General features: G+C 37.2%; 1 protein-coding gene across 1 annotated transcript; it reads left to right on the forward strand.

Moving 5' to 3' along the window:
* The first annotated feature begins 844 nt into the window (after window positions 1-844).
* On the forward strand, window positions 845-19724 carry LOC131613162 (uncharacterized). The gene is made up of 14 exons (XM_058884857.1): window positions 845-908; window positions 12159-12597; window positions 12901-13053; window positions 13193-13312; window positions 13506-13652; window positions 13731-13933; window positions 14048-14137; window positions 14235-14676; window positions 14798-15711; window positions 15882-17084; window positions 17854-18072; window positions 18163-18291; window positions 18354-19025; window positions 19147-19724. The coding sequence occupies exons 1-14, from the start codon at window positions 845-847 to the stop codon at window positions 19722-19724; spliced, it is 5373 nt and encodes a 1790-aa protein (XP_058740840.1).
* The last annotated feature ends 764 nt before the right edge of the window (window positions 19725-20488 follow it).

A 20488-nucleotide genomic window follows, 5' to 3' on the forward strand; every position in this document is an offset into this window, starting at 1 on the left:
ACTGTTTTGCAGGTAATATACACTGGGACATAACTTGTGAAACAATTTATTGAATGTCACTTTTATACTACCTTGCTATGTTGTACTGCACAAGGGGTTGGGTTTCAGGACTGAATCCTGTTAGATTATTTTTTGTCCAAATTTTGATATATTTATTAACTAGAGTATGTTTTTAAGTTATATAGGGTTTGGTTAAATATTATGTTAGTTACTTTAATATTTAGTTAGCATTTGGTTCCAATTCAATGGTTAGTTAGTGAGTTATATTTCTGTTTCCAATCAGTTTGGTTCTTAGTTTATACTGTTAGCATAGTTTTAGTAAATTAGTTGCAAAATTTATTCACTGTAATTTGTTTTGGCTATAGTTATTTTTAGCATACATATGGAACCATTAGAATCATTCTAATCAGGACACAACATGGGAGGGAATCAGGCATGTTATAGGAGGGACCTTATGTGATTTGGTAAATGATTAGAGTCAATGTAAACAAAGACCCGTGCTAGCAAATACATTGCCATGCACTCTGTTTGCATACATTTTTTGTTAACAGACATTTAGTTTGAATCTAATTTATGTATCTCAATTTAATATTCATGAATTGGCTCAATTAGAATTTAAGTTTCTCCTACTTCTAACAACTCATAATTAGAGCTGTTTCTACACATACAATAACCTAAAAATATAAATTAATTTAGAACCTCTCTTCAAGGAAAAACTAGCCAAGACTGGTCAAGCATAGTTCATTTGGGAAACTTTGTGCTATTAGAGTAACTAGGTTCATAAACATGTGCTAATTCTGACTTTATCTTTTGTAATAGATCCAAGGATATTGCAAGATTATAAATGAGTGGGAACTATGTAGCTGATGCAAGATTACAAGGTATCGTACAAAAAGAGGGCCATGCAGGTAAGTAAACGAGCCTTTAAGAAGTTAGTTGAATTATTTCTTATTTATTAAGTCTGTAGCACTTAGTTCTATTAGCATGTTTCCAAATATATATACTGGAAATACCACCGGTTTGTAAATATATTAGCAGCTTGGTTCTTTTGTTCTAGCAGGTCTATTTCAAGCATTTAAATTTATGGCTTTATCTTTTTACAAACCAGACTGTCACAGGCATTATGATACTGATTTGTTCATTGAAAACAACATGTAGTAGTATGATCCGCTGTCGCACGCGGGTCAAAAACGAGTAAAATTGCAAACTGTAGTAACAACGGTAACGGTAACTCGTGTATCGTCTCTCAAGGACTCTTGACTTTTATTAACTATAAGCTAAATCGATTAAGGGGGGGGGGGGTTGGTTTGGTGGTCGAATTACAGAAAAAGCGCTTAAAATAAGTGATTCTGAAAATAAGCTGTTTTGAAATAAGTGATTAAAATGCAAACGAATTCACTGTTTCGGGTTCTACTTATCATCGATTGATACAACTACGATCTCTATCCTATTTGAACACAATATCATTCAACAAGCGTGATCGACATCGTAAGATATATATCCCTATTGCCGGATTAAGCATACGGTTAAAGATATCGCAATTCAACGGTTAAGCAGAGTCGAATTGCGATCAAAATTCAAGAACATGTATCAATCCAAATTAAATCAACAATATTATAAGAAAATCGAATTAAGCAAACAATGATCATATAATATTATTGAAAGGAATAGAAATCTAATTGTAGTTATAACAAACTCAAAGCATTGAACCTGAATACGGTAAATCCGTCCGGATGGTTTAGTTCTCCATAGCAAATCGTGAAAAGCTCTCTAAAATTCGTGAATGGAAGATGGATCAACAGTAACCGCGGCTGCCTAACCTAAGTCAAAAGCCACGACCCGTTTTACAATCCAACTGGGTCAAACATACGACCCAGACCCAAAACCAATTAACCCGAAACTTAACTAAAGCTAGTGCAGCAACTTCAACGCATATTCTGGCCCTTCTACAGTCCGATTATGACTTTGACTCAAACATAAGAATTGTAGCTCTTTCTCTTAGCTTTCCGGCGATTATTAGAACGCCTCAATCGGACTCCTGGAACTCCAGATATGATCGTTTCCGTGCAGACTGTTATTGCTGAAAAATTAATACGAAAAACAAATAAGTGCAAAAATAAAATAAAATATAAAAACACGACCCGTTTTACAATCCAACTGGGTCAAACATACGACCCAGGCCCAAAACCAATTAACCCGAAACTTAACTAAAGCTAGTGCAGCAACTTCAACGCATATTCTGGCCCTTCTACAGTCCGATTCTGACTTTGACTCAAACATAAGAATTGTAGCTCTTTCTCTTAGCTTTCCGGCGATTATTAGAACGCCTCAATCGGACTCCTGGAACTCCAGATATGATCGTTTCCGTGCAGACTGTTATTGCTGAAAAATTAATACGAAAAACAAATAAGTGCAAAAATAAAATAAAATATAAAAACATATTAAAACATAAAAATAAATAAAACAAATCGAAGAAATACTTGAGTACAAACATGGAAGAACGTGCATTAAAATGCACTGATCAAATTCCCCCACACTTGAACTTTTGCACTCCGAGCAAAATGAAAAGAAAGCAGAAATACATCAACAGTTACTCATCCTAGGCTACAAATCTTCTTCGGGTAAGTTTGCATCGATAGGTACTAATCTTGCACACTAAGGACATCGTAAGAACACTAACCACAAATATGCAGACATAAGGCTCCTAAATACACAAACCAATTCAAATCATATTACTATACCATAGCCTAACTTACTCATCCTTTTTGCTCTTTTTCATTCAGGCGCAATCACATTAAGCCCGTTATCTCCACACACTTATAGCAGGACAACCGGTTAGTGACTCTGATCCTTTTGCACGGGGTTCCGGTACTTGCGTGGCATAACCCTTTGCTTACTCAGATGTAGTTGCGGGGGATCGGACCGTAATCCTCCCTACCAAGTTCAGCACCAGAAACCGCTGAACCAACTAACAAAGAGTTTTGAAAACTTTTTTTTTTTGAAGATTACACAACCGTTGGGTTAAGTGACCGGGTGAGGGTCACCAAACTTAGAAGGTGTATTACCTTTTTCTTTTCTCTTTTTTTTTTCTTTTCTTTTCGGAACATTCACTTATATTCATCGGCTTCCTGCGTAAAGTGTGTGAGAGATGGTGCCGATTGCTGAAATAAACTACTCAAGAGCTGTCAAAGAATGAGAAATTAAGGCTAAAACATAATAACAAATTCAAATCAATTTCCGTATGCAGGAGACTTACGGTGTTAGAACGATACCGATCTTGTGAATTTTTCCCAAGTCTCCGCAAGCCCGACTCAAATCAGTGTGTAGCCTAAAACTTTCAAGAAGATGCATTTTTTATTGAAATTAAACAAAATACTAACACACAAAAAAAAAAAAAACAAATAAAACATACAATTTCCTCCCCCACACTTAAACTAAGCATTGTCCTCAATGAAAAGACATTACTAATAAAGTAGAGAGAAGGAAAGAAGGACTCCCTGATCAAGTTGCAGTGTAGTCAGGTGCTTCTAAAGAAAGCTCCTCTATGCTGACATCTTCAGGCACCGGACTTTCATGGAATAACTTCAGCCGCTGCCCGTTAACCTTGAAGATTTTGTCAGTACCTGCACTTTTTATTTCTACTGCACCATGAGGGAAAACATTAGTAACAACAAAGGGGCCAATCCATTTGGATCGAAGTTTCCCAGCCATTAGCTTAAGGCGGGAGTTAAACAGTAAAACCTGTTGGCCCACAGAAAATTCCTTCCTAGAAATCATTTTATCATGGAAGTGCTTAGTTTTTTCTTTATAAATCCTAGAGCTCTCATAAGCCTCTAATCTAAGCTCTTCCAACTGTTGCAATTGGAGTTTTCTTTCAATACCTGCTTGTTGCATCTCCAAATTACAACTCTTCACCGCCCAAAAAGCGCGGTGTTCTATCTCAACAGGAAGATGACACGCCTTACCAAAAACAAGTCGATAAGGAGACATCCCAATGGGTGTCTTGAAAGCTGTCCTTTGAGCCCAAAGTGCGTCTTCTAGACGACGGCTCCAGTCTTTCCTGTTTGGCTGCACCATTTTCTCTAAAACCTGTTTGATCTCCCTGTTTGAGATCTCAGCTTGCCCATTAGTCTGTGGGTGATATGCAGTAGAGACTCTATGCACAACTCCATACTTCCGGAGTAAGGCTTCCATGGTGCGGTTACAGAAATGAGTGCCTTGGTCACTTATGATAGCTCGCGGTATTCCAAACCTGCAAAAGATATTAGACCTGACAAACTCTGCAACAACTTTAGAATCATTAGTCCTAGTGGGGATAGCTTCCACCCACTTTGAAACATAATCAACAGCAAGTAAAATGTAAAGGAAACCAAATGATACAGGAAAAGGACCCATGAAATCAATTCCCCATACATCAAATACCTCACAGAAAAGCATAGGCTGCTGAGGCATTTCACTCTTGCGAGTGATGTTTGTACCTGCTATCTGGCACTCTTTACAAGTGCGATAAATCTCAAAAGCATCCTTAAAAATAGTTGGCCAATAGAAGCCTGAATCAAGGACTTTTCTTGCAGTCCTTTGAGGACCGAAATGTCCGCCGACTTGAGATGCATGAGAAAATTTTAAAATAGATTCAATCTCATTGTCGGGGACACATCTCCTGATTACCTGATCACTACCAAACTTCCATAGATATGGATCATCCCAAACATAATATTTGGCATCACTCTTGAGCTTGTGAACCTGTGATCTAGATGCACCTGTAGGAAAAACATCAGCAACAAGAAAATTAACAATGTCAGCAAACCAAGGTGTAATCCCGTGCAAAAGAAACAACTGCTCATCAGGAAAGTCATCCTGAATAGGAAAAGGGTCTTCATCTCTCTCTATCCTGCTCAAGTGGTCAGCCACTAAGTTCTCAGCTCCACTTTTGTCTTTAATCTCGACATTAAACTCTTGGAGCAGCAACATCCACCGAATTAATCTCGGTTTTGCATCCGGCTTCTTCAGCAAGTACTTTAAAGCTGCATGGTCAGTAAAAACAACAACCTTGGAACCTAGCAAATAAGATCTGAATTTGTCAAGAGCAAAAACAATAGCTAGAAGTTCTTTTTCAGTGGTAGTGTAATTAGACTGTGCAGAATCTAAAGTCCTAGAAGCATAGTAAATAACATGGGCAGCCTTGTCAACTCTTTGTGCAAGGACAGCCCCAACTGCATAATTGGAAGCATCACACATAAGCTCAAAAGGAAGTGTCCAATCAGGGGGCTGAATGATGGGAGCAGAGGTCAATGCTTTCTTCAAGAAGTCAAACGCTTGTTTGCATTTGTCATCAAAATCAAAAGTGACGTCATTCTTCAACAAGTTCGACAGCGGAAGAGCTATCTTGCTGAAATCCTTGATGAAACGCCTGTAAAAACCTGCATGACCAAGAAAAGAACGAATCTCGCGAATGCAAGAAGGGTAAGGCAGTGTAGAAATCACATCAATCTTAGCAGGGTCAACAGAAATTCCTTTTTCAGAAATAATATGACCAAGAACAATTCCCTGCTCAACCATAAAATGACACTTTTCATAATTCAACACAAGGTTAGTCTCGATGCATCTTTCTAAAATCAAGCTTAAACTGTTCAAGCATGCATCAAAAGAAGAACCATAAACAGTAAAGTCATCCATAAACACTTCCATGCAATTTTCAATAAAATCAGAGAAAATACTCATCATGCATCGTTGGAAAGTGCCAGGAGCATTGCAAAGGCCAAAAGGCATCTTCCTGTAAGCAAATGTACCGAATGGGCACGTGAAAGTGGTCTTTTCTTGATCTTCAGGTGCAATATGAATCTGAAAGTAACCTGAAAAACCATCAAGAAAACAATAATGTGATTTACCAGCTAGCCGTTCAAGCATCTGGTCAATGAACGGCAAAGGAAAGTGATCCTTTCTAGTAGCCTGGTTCAGTCTCCTGTAATCAATACAAACTCTCCAGCTGTTCTGGACTCTAGTGGGAACAAGTTCATTCTTTTCATTTTTTACCACTGTGAGTCCAGATTTCTTAGGTACAACCTGCACTGGACTTACCCACTTACTGTCAGAGATAGGATAAATGATACCTGCTTGCAAGAGTTTGGTTACCTCTTTCTTTACAACATCAAGAATCAAAGGATTAAGCCTCCTTTGGGGCTGCCTTACTGTTTTCGCTCCATCCTCAAGTAAAATCCTGTGCATGCACATCGAAGGACTAATACCTGGAAGGTCGGCTAATGTCCACCCGATTGCTTTCTTGTGCCTCTTCAATACCTGCAAAAGTCTGTCTTCTTGATTTAAATCAAGGTTAGAAGAGATAATAACAGGAAGTTTTTCATTATGCTCCAAGTAAGCATATTTCAGGTTCCCAGGGAGCTCTTTTAGCTCTAAGGACGGGGGCTGAATGATGGATGGAAGGCTTGGGGCAGCCGGGATGTCAAGAGCATCGACGGCAAAAACAACCTCATCGGTAACAACTTCACCTGTAGGAAATGTATCAGGCTGCAAGGAAGCATCAATCTCAGCACAAAGGACAGAAACGTTAGTGTCAGTGCAGTCAGGACATGAATAATCATCATCAAAATCAGAGAGAGATGGAAAATCAAATGCAAATAATTCAGAATAACTCTCATCAACTAGTTCAGAAATCAACTCAATGTTAAAAACCGAATGCTCCTCCACAGGGTGTTTCATGGCATCGAAGATATTAAATTTTGCGACGATGTCACCAAATTCCATGGACATGGTTCCATCATCAACATCAACTTTTGTCTTCGCCGTTTTCATGAACGGTCTTCCTAAGATGATGGGAGCTCTGCTTGACTTAGTCTCTCCTTCCATGTCCAGAATGTAAAAATCTGCAGGAAAAATTAAATCGTTAACTTGAACGAGGACGTCTTCCACTATGCCGGTGGGACGTGCATTGCTCCTGTTCGCCAGTTGAACGATTAAACCTGTATGCTGCATGGGACCAAGGCAAAGGTTATTATAAATAGAAGTAGGCATAACATTAATGCCCGCTCCTAAATCAAGCAAACAGTTATCAAATTTCTTATCCCCGATGGTACAAGGAATAGTAAAAGTTCCCGGGTCCTTGCACTTTTGTGGCAAGACCTGAGAGATGGCCGAAACACTTTGTTCGGGCTGAATGAAAGCAGAGATGCTTCTTCCCAAGTTGACTCTATCACTTCCTTTTACTCTTCTCTTGTTTGTACACAAATCCTTCAGAAACTTTGCATACCTTGGAACCTGCTTAATCACATCAAGAAGCGGAATATTTACCGCTACTTTTCTGAACATATCCAGAATTTCTTTTTCTTTGTCTCCTTCCTCAATTCTTTTATTTTTTAGAACTCTATGCGGGAAAGGAACTGGTGGCACATACTCCTTTTCTTTATTTTTTTCAGTTCCGACCACAACAGAAGAAGGAGAAGAAAGCTCAGTTGGAGGAGGTTCAGAAGAAGAAAGTTCAGAAGTTACCTCAATGATTTTTTTATTTTTTTCAGGGGCTGGTTCTGTAACCTTTCCGGATCTCAAAGAAATAGCGCTCACATTAGCATTACCATTCGGATTGACAACAGTTTGTGCTGGAAGTTGGTTCGAACCTTGAGCTTGCATATTATTTATTTGAGTAGCAAGTTGTCCCATCTGTGTGGTCAAGGTCTGAATGCTAGTGTCGGTTCTTTGTTGAAACTGAAGGTTGTTCACGGCCATTTGCTTAACAAGATCTTCCAAGGATGGTCCGGAAGTAGTAGCTGGAGGGGTGTGATGTGGCTGGGGTAATGGAACGGTAAGCTGTTGTTGGGAAGGCTGCTGATTTCCATATCGGAGGTTGGGATGATTCCTCCAATTGGGGTGATATTTGTTGGTAGACAAGTCAGGGGTGTTGTTGTACCTGTTCTGGTTGTAAAGGTTGGCTGCATAAGCTTGAGGCAGCTCGGTAACAGTATCATCTTTCAGAAGAGGACAAGTATCAGTGGGGTGATCATGAGCTGTACAAATGCCACATACAATTGCTGTTTGAGGTTTCGCTACTGCAAGTTGTTTAACTAAAGCGGTAAGCTCATCAAGTCTGGTTTCTAAAGCTCTGTTTGAGGAGCCTTGAATTTGATGTACACCCTTGGTTTGGACAGAATTGGTTCGAGTGGTGAACTGCTGGGAATTTAGGGACATATTTTCAATGAGGGCCCTGGCAGCAGCTGGAGTTTTGTCAACAAGTGCTCCACCACTAGCAGCATCAAGAATGTTTCTATCCATAGGCAACAACCCCTCATAAAAGTACTGAATAAGAAGTTGCTCGGTAATCTGGTGTTGAGGACAGCTTGAAACTAACTTCTTGAACCTATCCCAATATTCAGCCAATGACTCATTATCTTGTCTAATGCCACATATTTCTTTTCGGATTGAAGCAGCTCTAGAGGCAGGAAAGTATCGCTCCAAGAACACTCTCTTCAGAGCATTCCAGCTTGTGATTGAATTCGGTTCAAGATCATATATCCAGTTCTTAGCTGCACCCTGCAAAGAAAAAGGAAAAGCACGAAGTTTGATATGATCTTCAGTGATCCCTTCAGGCTTCAATGGTGTAGAGCACACCACTTGGAATTCCTTCAAATGTTTGTGTGGATCCTCACCTGCAAGACCATTAAACTTTGGCAACAAGTGTATTAAACCCGATTTTAATTCAAAAGGAACAGCAACAACATCATATTCAATACACAAGCCATTATAATTAACATCAGGGGCTGTAAGTTGCCTCAGAGTTCTATTTTCAGCCATTTCAAAAGCAAGTTCAGAATCAGAATCAAACAAATTATGCAAATAATCAGACTCGGAATCAGACTCAGCTATGGTCGGTGAAGGTGAACTATTGCTAGCCTGGCCTGCTCTACGAAGTGTGTGCAAGGTTCTCTCTACCTCAGGATCAAAAGCAACAAGTTCAGGACAGGAAGACCTAGTAGCCAGGACTAGTGCACAGCAATGCAGCAACAATCGTGAAAATGCCAACTATGTCCCTAAAACAAACACAATGAAGCAAATCGATTAAAAATAATTCAAAAAAATAAACTGACACCGAAAATAATCTAATGACATAAAAATAGAATTTTGATATTTTTTTCGGAATTTTTCGACTCTATGAAAACAGAAAATAAATCATTAAAAATAGTAAAAAGGCTTTTTTCGCGATTTGAAAAATTTGTCACGTAACTACTCTGTAGTAGGTGACTTTTGATCAGGGATTTTTTTCACACCTAACTGTCGGGACAGATTTTCGAAACGGTGAAATTTTCCCAAAAACCGATTTTTTCGACTCTAGAGGCGTTATGGCCGAAACCGAGAGGAACCTATGGCCAAAACGCACAAACACTACACCTAAGACTCTAATATCAGTTAATATTCACAAGAATCCCCGGCAACGGCGCCAATTTGATCCGCTGTCGCACGCGGGTCAAAAACGAGTAAAATTGCAAACTGTAGTAACAACGGTAACGGTAACTCGTGTATCGTCTCTCAAGGACTCTTGACTTTTATTAACTATAAGCTAAATCGATTAAGGGGGGGGGGGTTGGTTTGGTGGTCGAATTACAGAAAAAGCGCTTAAAATAAGTGATTCTGAAAATAAGCTGTTTTGAAATAAGTGATTAAAATGCAAACGAATTCACTGTTTCGGGTTCTACTTATCATCGATTGATACAACTACGATCTCTATCCTATTTGAACACAATATCATTCAACAAGCGTGATCGACATCGTAAGATATATATCCCTATTGCCGGATTAAGCATACGGTTAAAGATATCGCAATTCAACGGTTAAGCAGAGTCGAATTGCGATCAAAATTCAAGAACATGTATCAATCCAAATTAAATCAACAATATTATAAGAAAATCGAATTAAGCAAACAATGATCATATAATATTATTGAAAGGAATAGAAATCTAATTGTAGTTATAACAAACTCAAAGCATTGAACCTGAATACAGTAAATCCGTCCGGATGGTTTAGTTCTCCATAGCAAATCGTGAAAAGCTCTCTAAAATTCGTGAATGGAAGATGGATCAACAGTAACCGCGGCTGCCTAACCTAAGTCAAAAGCCACGACCCGTTTTACAATCCAACTGGGTCAAACATACGACCCAGGCCCAAAACCAATTAACCCGAAACTTAACTAAAGCTAGTGCAGCAACTTCAACGCATATTCTGGCCCTTCTACAGTCCGATTCTGACTTTGACTCAAACATAAGAATTGTAGCTCTTTCTCTTAGCTTTCCGGCGATTATTAGAACGCCTCAATCGGACTCCTGGAACTCCAGATATGATCGTTTCCGTGCAGACTGTTATTGCTGAAAAATTAATACGAAAAACAAATAAGTGCAAAAATAAAATAAAATATAAAAACATATTAAAACATAAAAATAAATAAAACAAATCGAAGAAATACTTGAGTACAAACATGGAAGAACGTGCATTAAAATGCACTGATCATAGTACACTGCTGCATCCTTTCATGCGACAACTCATCCGTTTCAAGTACAACCTCCATATGTTTTGGGAAAAGCATAGATAAATGTGTCAACTCAGCATTAAATGCTGTTAGCAGGGTTACACGGTAATAGGCATGGGGGAACCATTGACTTTTGTTTTTTTCATGGCCAATTTCAACTAACTTCAATTGTGCTTTACCTATCCTCATTTTTTTTTCGTAGGTATATATATGCTTTTTGGCAATTACACTTTATTTTCCATTGGAACCATAAATCTTTGGTTAGGACTTAGGTTTATCCCTCCAATGCCGAAATGCAGCTGCATGAAAGTACTTTTTCCTGCACTTTGGAGATAAATTGCACTGTGCTGTCACCTCTACATTAAATGCTTGGAACCCTAATACAAGCTAAGTCATTACATAGTTCATACACATTAGCTTTTTCCATGTCCATGTTAAATTAGATGTCAGATTTACTTTACATTGGATACAGACTATGCCTCATTTGTATGCTTCATGAACCATAGTTATTTAACTTTTACTTACCTAATGGACAAGTGTAGTGCTATATACTTATAATGCTATATACAAATAATAAAAATGGAAATGAAAAGGCAGTTTAAAACATCTTTTTGGACCTATCATGTAAAGATGGAAGTTTTATGTAAAGACATCATTTAGAAAGAAGAGTTAGATTAAGGACCTAGCTGTTTTGGTTTAGTTATCTAATTGCTGTAAGTAAACATTTCAACTGCAGGTAACAATGGTAATAATAAGACTAAAATAAAATGAACTTGACATGAGCATGGAACGATGAAGACTATGGGATGCTTGCCTTGCAAGTGATGATACATCTCCATTACTGAATATTTTATTTCAATAGCTGCCACAGGTAACCTCTTCTGTTCATGGCTAAACTAATCTAAACAATTTATCTAAACTTGAACAAAATGAAAGATATCAACAATGTAAACTACCTAGGTCTGTTTGTGGAGGCACCTCTCAAGATATGACTTTTAGATACAACTATTATTCCATTCTCAATATGTGAAAAACCTTATTGTTGTAAAGGTAAAATAGGATGTTATTTGAGGACCATTTTTTTGCATAGCATGGGTATAATGCATATTGAAAGTACCCAGATTATAGAAAAGAGATAATAAGAATTTAGTTAATTACCTTAACTTGAATATGAGCATAGGGACTACTATCAACAGATGATCAGAATGCTGGGAAGTATTGGCATTGAAACATGGTTTACAAACATCTCATAGTGTTCATTATATACTGAGGTAACTAATGTACAACCATACCATTAATAATGGTGGTTGAACACATTTTTGGTTGAACAACAACTAAATATTTATTGCATGTTACTATGTATATATTTGTTTTTTCAACTGCTGGTTATAACATTCTAATTAGAAGTATATTCCATTGGTTCATTAAATGCTTAATTTGTGGTTTTGTCAGTAGCAGCAGAAAATAAGATGCTACCAATGACAATCTGTTTTACTTATGCCCTCAAATATAGTTTGCCAATGTTGATAGTTTTACTAATCTAATGGAATTTTAACATAATTGATTTGAAAGTTTGCAATTATTAACCTGGTCAATAACTAAATGAGAACAAATTTTTTGTTGACTTTTGTAGATATCTTATTCCAGCCATTTATGGACCCTATTGACACTATTGGTTCAGCCAAAAAGGCAAGGGCAAGAAGATCGTTGCTCTTAAAAGACTTGCGTTCCAAACGTCAAAGATATAGTAGTCCACAAGAATTACATGGCCATACAATGATGAATACTCCAATGTCAATGGCTCTTAGGCAACCTTTGCAAGAATTGACTCCATCATTCCAAAATAGTTATGCCGGTTCAGAACCTAGCATATCAAGACACACTTTTAGGACAAATTTTAACACGTCGGAAATAGGTGGTCTGCAAACCAATTTATTCGCACAATTTGCAGGATTTTCGGCGGCAAAGGAGAACGAATCCTTTACTCCTTCATCATTTGTTAATTTAAATGAACGGTCATCGGCAAGGGAAAGGGGAGTCCTTGGAACTGGAAGTTCTGCTAAGATACACACGTTAGTATACTGCCTTTCCATTTTCACATCAATTTAACATGTCCATCAATACAATGTATGTAGCTTATCTGTAAGCCTTACAATATATGAGTCTCATTTCTTATAATCACCCTGTTCAACCTCAACAAGGATTTTAAGCAAATATGGCAATTACATTCATTATGTAATAAACTCTCTCCCATTTATGAGGTTGCACATTGTATCCTTGATTCAGGCATACCTGTTCACGTACCACGGATTCGAGATTGATAAATTAATTATTCCACTCATTATAATGCAATTCATGATTTGCAATCTTACCAGGTGCCCAGCAAGTTCCAGACCAGGTCGGGGTAGGCCTAAAAATGTCTACGGGGTTCCAAATATTGCTAGGAACTTGACCAGGAAGTTTCCTATTATCGGAAGTACAAACACCGCTACGCCGGCCTCTACTCTCGAGGGAAATGAACAATTCAAGTACATACATACCTTGAAGTACATATTGTCCATCTGTTTGATAATATAGTTCAAATTTAATTATATGCACATATTGTTTATCAACATTGCATTCATAAAGGTTTATCAAAGTTTAATAAACTTCATTTGCTCATGACAGCAATCCAGCTCTGGACACACTTAATGCGTCGACTGCTAATGCTAATTTTGTTCTTCCAACTCAGCCAGTTCAAAATCCGTCTAATGAAAACAACGCATCGTCTTCCGGAAGTAAACAACGGTATAATTCAAACACAACACCTTCATGCTTGCAACTGCTAACGAGTGGTACAACCCTCCATAGTTAACCAAATATTATCACTTAACCAAACTTTAATGGCCATATATTATCCCTCTCAAATTTTTATTAGCTCTTGAATCATAGTGTACAAGTAACTAATATGGATGTTATTCACTTGGATTTCCATATGCAGAAGTACTACCATCCTCAAACGAGGTAGGGGCCGGCCTAGAAAACAATTGGCTGAGCTACCATGTCCGCCGTCGAATTTGAATAGCCAGTTCACCTTCCAAGGCTATGCTACGACATCTTCTGTTACAAATGGGCAACCTCACTCAAGGTACCAAACATGAGAGTTCTCATTATTTTTCCATTTATCTGAGCACCTATTCACTGTTTGTTCATAATTGCCCACCAGAATTTTAACTACACCGTTGGAAATACCTCCCAAAATACCCAGTGCTAGAAACCAACCTGTCTTTCGTGATGTTCCGCCAGTAACACAGTCCACACAGAATAACCATCGTCGCTCGGAGCCAACATGTCCGATTTTTACACCTACGGTCAATATGGATTTTAATAGCGACTCCGACAATGATAGCGACTACGACCCTTTTGCAGGTATGTCTAATACTTTGTTCTATCATTCAATGCTATATTTCAATTCACATTTACATAACAGAGCTGGAAACCTCATCTCAATTTTGCCTAAAAACCTCTGTATTTTCTTAATAGCATATCATTCCGAAGATGAAATTTGTTCAGAGACAGACGAGCATGAAGCACCTTTTGCAATCCATGGCTATGCAACCGGAACTGAGTCGGGTACATTCTTAATCCATTAAAAAAAGTACATACTTAAAGATAGAAAACCATTATAATTTTCATATCAATAACTTTTACATTGATTGTTTGATTGTAGAATATTACGATATCGGTTCACCTCTTATCGAATGTCGGTATTGTAAAGCAATGATGTGGTATCAAGAGAGGATGCACAAGAGTACCCACTCTGCTAACCCGAAGTTTATGATGTGTTGTGGGAACGGAAAAGTTGAACTTCCACTGCTGAGACAGCCTCCGGAACCACTTGCAACACTTTTGTTTGATCACGAAAATAGTGTTAGTCGGAAGTTTCAACAACATATCCGACTATACAATATGATGTTTGCATTCACATCACCGGGAGCAAGGTTGGACAATCGTTTTAACAACGGACGTGGCCCTCCAATACTAAGGATACAAGGTCAAGCGTGTCATCGCATCGGAATCATGTTGCCTCCTCAAGGTCAAAAACCAAAGTTCGCTCAGTTATATATTTATGACACCGAAAATGAGGTGGAAAACAGAATGCATCATCTAAGGTAATAACCATGCAAATTTCACTTTGTTGGTTTTAAATTAGTAGGCTAATTTTGAACTGAGCAGTTATATTACATGAATATCCTATTTTGGGGTTTAAGACTGTTTTTTTCTCATGTGAAGGAACAAAGAGAACATTGATCCTTTGGTTGTCAATCAATTGTCCAGCATGTTGTATGAATTCAATCCTCATGCTACGATCTTTCAAATGGCAAGACACTGGTTGAATAGCGGTGAAACTCAAAACCTCAAACTTCGACTGATCTCGAATTGGTCTACCGATGGCAGAGTGTATAATCAGCCAACTGTTAGTGAAGTTGCAGCCTTGGTTGTTGGAGATATAGACACAACTGAGATGAGGGATATAATAATGCAAACTAGAGGAGGAGGACTTCAAAGAATCAACGAGCTCCATGCCGCTTACATGGCTTACCAGTATCCGTTGATTTTTCCGTATGGTGAAGATGGCTATAGACCTGATGTAGCACATAGGGACCTACCTGTCAACGAAAACAGCATCAAATATAGGCTCACGATTCGCGAATGGCTGGCCTTCCGCATTCAAACCAGATCAAAGGAAGCTAAGACTTTGTTATCTTCTAGAAGGCTGTTCCAGCAATTTCTGGTCGATGGTTACACTATGTTAGAGTCCGAGAAGCTAGAATGGCTGCGCAAAAATCAACCGAAGCTTCGGGTGTCCAAGTACAACTCTTTACAAGAAGAGGGCGACCAAAGTCAAGCTCCAGGTTTAACCATGGGTAAACGAGTGGTGTTGCCTTCGTCCTTTGTTGGCGGTCGTAGGTTTATGGATCAATTGTACTATGATGGAATGGCTATATGCAGTAAAGTTGGATTTCCAGATTTGTTTATAACTTTTACATGTAACCCCAATTGGCCTGAGATTCAAAGGGTGCTTGGTCCTCTTCATCTAAAGCCTCAAGATCGACCAGATATCATTTCTAGAATTTTCAAAATCAAGTTTGATCAATTGCTGGCAGATTTGACCAAAAATGGTGTTCTTGGCAAAGTGCTTGCTTGTAAGTTGTTTTTCCCCATATACTTTGTTTTTATTATACTATATCTAAGTGCGAGATCAACTTTTGATTACATAGGAGTTACCACAACAGTTCTGCTTTATATTATACTATTAATTGTTTATACTAATTCTAATAACAATTTTAACTTTTCCAACATCTTTCATTGGTAGATATGTACACCATTGAATTTCAAAAAAGAGGATTGCCTCATGCCCATATATTGATCTTCTTGCATCCTTCAAACAAATATCCAAGACCAGAAGACATTGACAAGATCATTAGTGCTGAAGTACCCGATCCCGAAACACAACCTCGGCTATACAATTTGGTCAAATCTCACATGGTTCATGGTCCTTGTGGTTTGGCAAATCAAAAATCACTTTGTATGAAAGATGGGAGATGCACAAAGTTTTATCCTAAGAAATTCCAAAGTACAACTATAGTGGACCAAGAAGGATACCCGGTTTATAGGAGAAGAAACAACGGGCACACCATTCTAAAGAACGACATCATCTTTCATAGTGGTCATATTGTTCCTCACAATCCAAGTTTGTTGTTGAAGTACGAAGCCCACATCAACATGGAATGGTGCAATCAAAATACTTCTATCAAATACCTTTTCAAATATATTAATAAGGGCTCCGATAGAATTTCAGCAATCATACAAGGCCAAGACAAAAACAACGTTGATGAGATCAAACAATATTTGGATTATCGATACATCTCCCCAAGTGAAGCATGTTGGCGGATATTTTCTTATTCTATTCATGGCAGAAAACCAGCCGTAGAAAGATTGTTTTTTCACATGGAAGGTGAAAATTCCGTGTACTACAAAGACTACGAGCAGGTTGGTGATGTGTTGCTCAAACCAAGTGTAACGGAGTCCATGTTTACGGCTTGGTTTGAGGCTAACAAAACTTATGAGGAAGCAAGGTTACTAACTTATGGGGACTTTGTTTCTAAATTTGTCTATCATAAACGAAGTCGAAGTTGGAAACCAAGGAAGCGAGGGTATACCATTGGTCGACTGATTTGGGTTCCCCAATCCACCGGCGAGTTGTTTTATTTAAGAATGATGCTTACCGTCAAGAAAGGTCCGTTGTGCTATCAAGATATCAAAACGGTTGATGGTAAGAAGTGCAAAACTTTTAGAGATGCGTGCTTTGCGATGGGTTTTTTACAAGATGATCGTGAATTTGTCGAGGCAATAAAAGAGGCGCATCTTTGGGGTTCGGGACCTTTTTTGCGCAAACTTTTTGTGACAATGTTACTTTCGGGATCCATGAACAGACCTGAACATGTTTGGAGAAAGACTTGGAGATATTTATCGGATGGCATACTCTATGATCAACGGTTATTGGCAAGAAATCAAGGTATTTAATCTTACTATATTTGTGATCTTTTTTCTTTATTTGCCTTGCTGTTACAAATTATGCCAATACTTTCCGTGGTTAGTAGTAGGAATATAGTCCATAGTTTGGAATACGATAAATGTTCTTAAGCGACATATACAATCACGGAAAGTACATTCATTACTTAAGGCTTTACTTAATTATAGTTGTCTATTTAATTCATTACATGATTTAGTATAGTTTATATTATTTCAATTCAACGTGTGGAGCATGAACCTTTTTATGGTGGAAGGGTATACTAGAAGGTAGTGATATTGTCCATAGTTAGTAAAATTTATCCAGTTCTGTTTTGGAACTCACTGAATGGCTTATTCAGCAACAGCTAGAAACAATACATGCATAAGACACATAGTTGCAATACACCTTGCTGGAACCCATGATAATCTTCAGGTGGATGTTGATTTTTCAATGCGGACCATTATATATAAAGCTTATGTATGCAAACAGCTGTTACAGATTTGCAATGTTATAGAATTTTTGACATTATCCAATAATATTTGATAAGGCCAACGAAAATATAATGTAACAAATTTTACATATAGGTTCTGAATTTATACATTATAGGTTTTATTTACATTTCATTTTTTAGTGGGTTACACTGTTACAGTATTAATAATTATAATCCACAAGGTTCTCAATGTGCAGTATGAACTCAACGGTTTTAATTCATAATATTTCCAATTTCTTGCATAATGTTCATAATATGTATTACTTACCTTTTTAATCATAGGTTTGACAATGAGCGATGCCGAGCTTAAGGAACGGACACTGATGGCTATTGAAACACTATTGCAAAATAATAATCGTAGCTTAAAGGACTTCAAACCAATGCCAGTTCCAAAAGAGGATGTCGTTTTCTTTACAGGAAACAGATTACTTTATGATGAACGTCAATATGATGTTGTTGAACAACATCAAATTTTTGAACATTTGTCTGCTTCTCTTACAGGTAATATGACTCTCTTATTACAACAATTTAGAATAGTTAAACTCTTGCATTATATTAACAAAGCTGTTTGAAAACATCTCTTGTACATAGATGAACAAAGAGGAATTTTTGAGGAAATCATGGATGCTGTAGAGAAGCAACAAGGAGGTGTTTTTTTCTGTATGGCTATGGTGGAACTGGTAAGACCTTTATGTGGAAAAATTTATCAGCAGCACTTAGGTCTAAGAAAAAAATTGTCTTTCCTGTTGCCTCAAGTGGAATTGCAAGTTTGTTGTTACCAGGTGGAAGAACAGCTCATTCTAGATTTAGGATTCCTGTTCCGACTTTAGAAAATTCTATTTGCAACATTGAAAAACAAGATGATCTTGCTGGGCTTCTAAAGATGACAGATTTAATTATATGGGATGAGGCTCCTATGGCCAATAAATTTTGCTTTGAATCTCTTGACAAATCCTTAAGAGATGTTATGAGTGGAATCCCCCATGCATCTAAGAAAGTTTTTGGTGGTAAGGTTGTTGTGTTTGGTGGTGACTTCAGACAAATTCTCCCTGTTATACCGAGAAAAACTAGATCAGACATTATCCATGCAACAATAAATGCTTCTTATATTTGGGATCATTGTAAGGTCTTGAGGCTTACAAAGAACATGCGCTTGCAAAATGGTGATAATGATCCTTCTACAGATGATGACATAAGGAGCTTTTCTGAGTGGATTTTAAAAATTGGAGATGGGACCATGTGTGAGCCAAATGATGGTTATGTTGATATTTGTATTCCAGATGAGTTCTTAATTTCTAGCTTTTCTGATCCAATCAAGGAAATTGTTGAAGATACATACCCTGATCTCATTCATAATTATCTTGATTCCAATTATCTTCAAAGTCGTGCGATCTTAGCTTCAACAATTGAAGTTGTTGATGATATCAACCAATATATCACAAATCTTATTCCAGGTATATAAATCACACTTAGTTCATTGTGTTTAAGTTAATTGCTAAGACCTTTTTATATGTTTTGCAAAATTATGGTGCCCATTCATTGTAACTAAATATAGGTCTTTGTAAATTGTTGTAGGAGAAGAGAAAGAATACTTTAGTAGTGATTCTATTGATAAATCTGATGTCACTAGCTTTGATGCATATGAGCATGTGACACCCGAGTTCCTAAATGCTCTCAAGACTTCGGGACTGCCTAACCATTCAATCAAGTTGAAATTTGGTGCCACTATTATGTTGATGCGCAATCTAGATCAGTCTGAAGGATTGTGCAATGGTACAAGGCTAACTGTAACCCGACTTGCTAATCATGTCATTGAAGCTAAGATCATTTCTGGAAAAAATATTGGTAACTTATTTTATATTCCTAGAATGTCTCTATCTCCCTCACAATCGCCATGGCCGTTTAAATTGGTAAGGCGACAGTTTCCAATTATTGTTTCCTTTGCCATGACTATTAACAAATCCCAAGGGCAATCACTTGATAATGTTGGTTTGTATTTGCCTAAAGAATTTTTTAGTCATGGGCAATTATATGTGGCTATCTCAAGAGTCAAATCGAAAAAGGGTTTAAGGATTCTTATTCATGACAAAGATAATCAATCTATGAGCTCTACCACCAATGTTGTATTCAAAGAAGTGTTCCATAACATTTGAAAAGGTCCAATTTTTATAAATATTATCTTATCATGCCATTAACAACATTAGGTAAATATTTGTTGCTCTTTACATGCACATGCTAACTTATTATTCGTTTTCAAACTATTTCAGGTCCAAACACTCACTTCATTTTTTAGATTCGTGCTGCAGCCAATGTTGTTTTCAAACAACCGTTCCTTAAAGGTCCAATTTTTATAAATATTTTCTTATCATGCCATTTACAATATTTGCTAAATATTTGTTGTTGTTGTTTAAATGCACATTCTAACTTATTATTCGTTTTCAATGATTTTCAGGTCCAAACATTCACTCCATTTTTGAGATTAATGCTTCAGCCATATTTGAATTTCCAATCAAACATGCAAAATAGTGTTTGGACATTATTGCTCCTTCATGTTTAATGACATTCTAAAAACTAAGTATATCCTATTTGAATTATGATTTTGAGTTGATAAAGATTTGGTTCAATGGTTTTTTATTTTTAAGTTGCCATATCTTGAAAATATTACCCGTGCGACAGCACGGGTTTGTAACTAGTGATTATATAAATTTAATTGTATTAATATATAAACAGAAAAAAGGGACTCGTGAGATGAAAAATAAAGAATTTTTAATATTTTAAAATTAGGAGTTTATCTTTTAAATTACAGTAATTATTGATTAAAATAAAATATGTATTGTGCTGATAGTGATCCGTGAATGAGAAAGTTTATTTGATATAATATAAAATGTATTTATATACAAATAAATTTGAAATGAGT

Source organism: Vicia villosa, linkage group LG6, assembly GCF_029867415.1.
Source record: "Vicia villosa cultivar HV-30 ecotype Madison, WI linkage group LG6, Vvil1.0, whole genome shotgun sequence".
Taxonomy (NCBI): domain Eukaryota; kingdom Viridiplantae; phylum Streptophyta; class Magnoliopsida; order Fabales; family Fabaceae; genus Vicia; species Vicia villosa.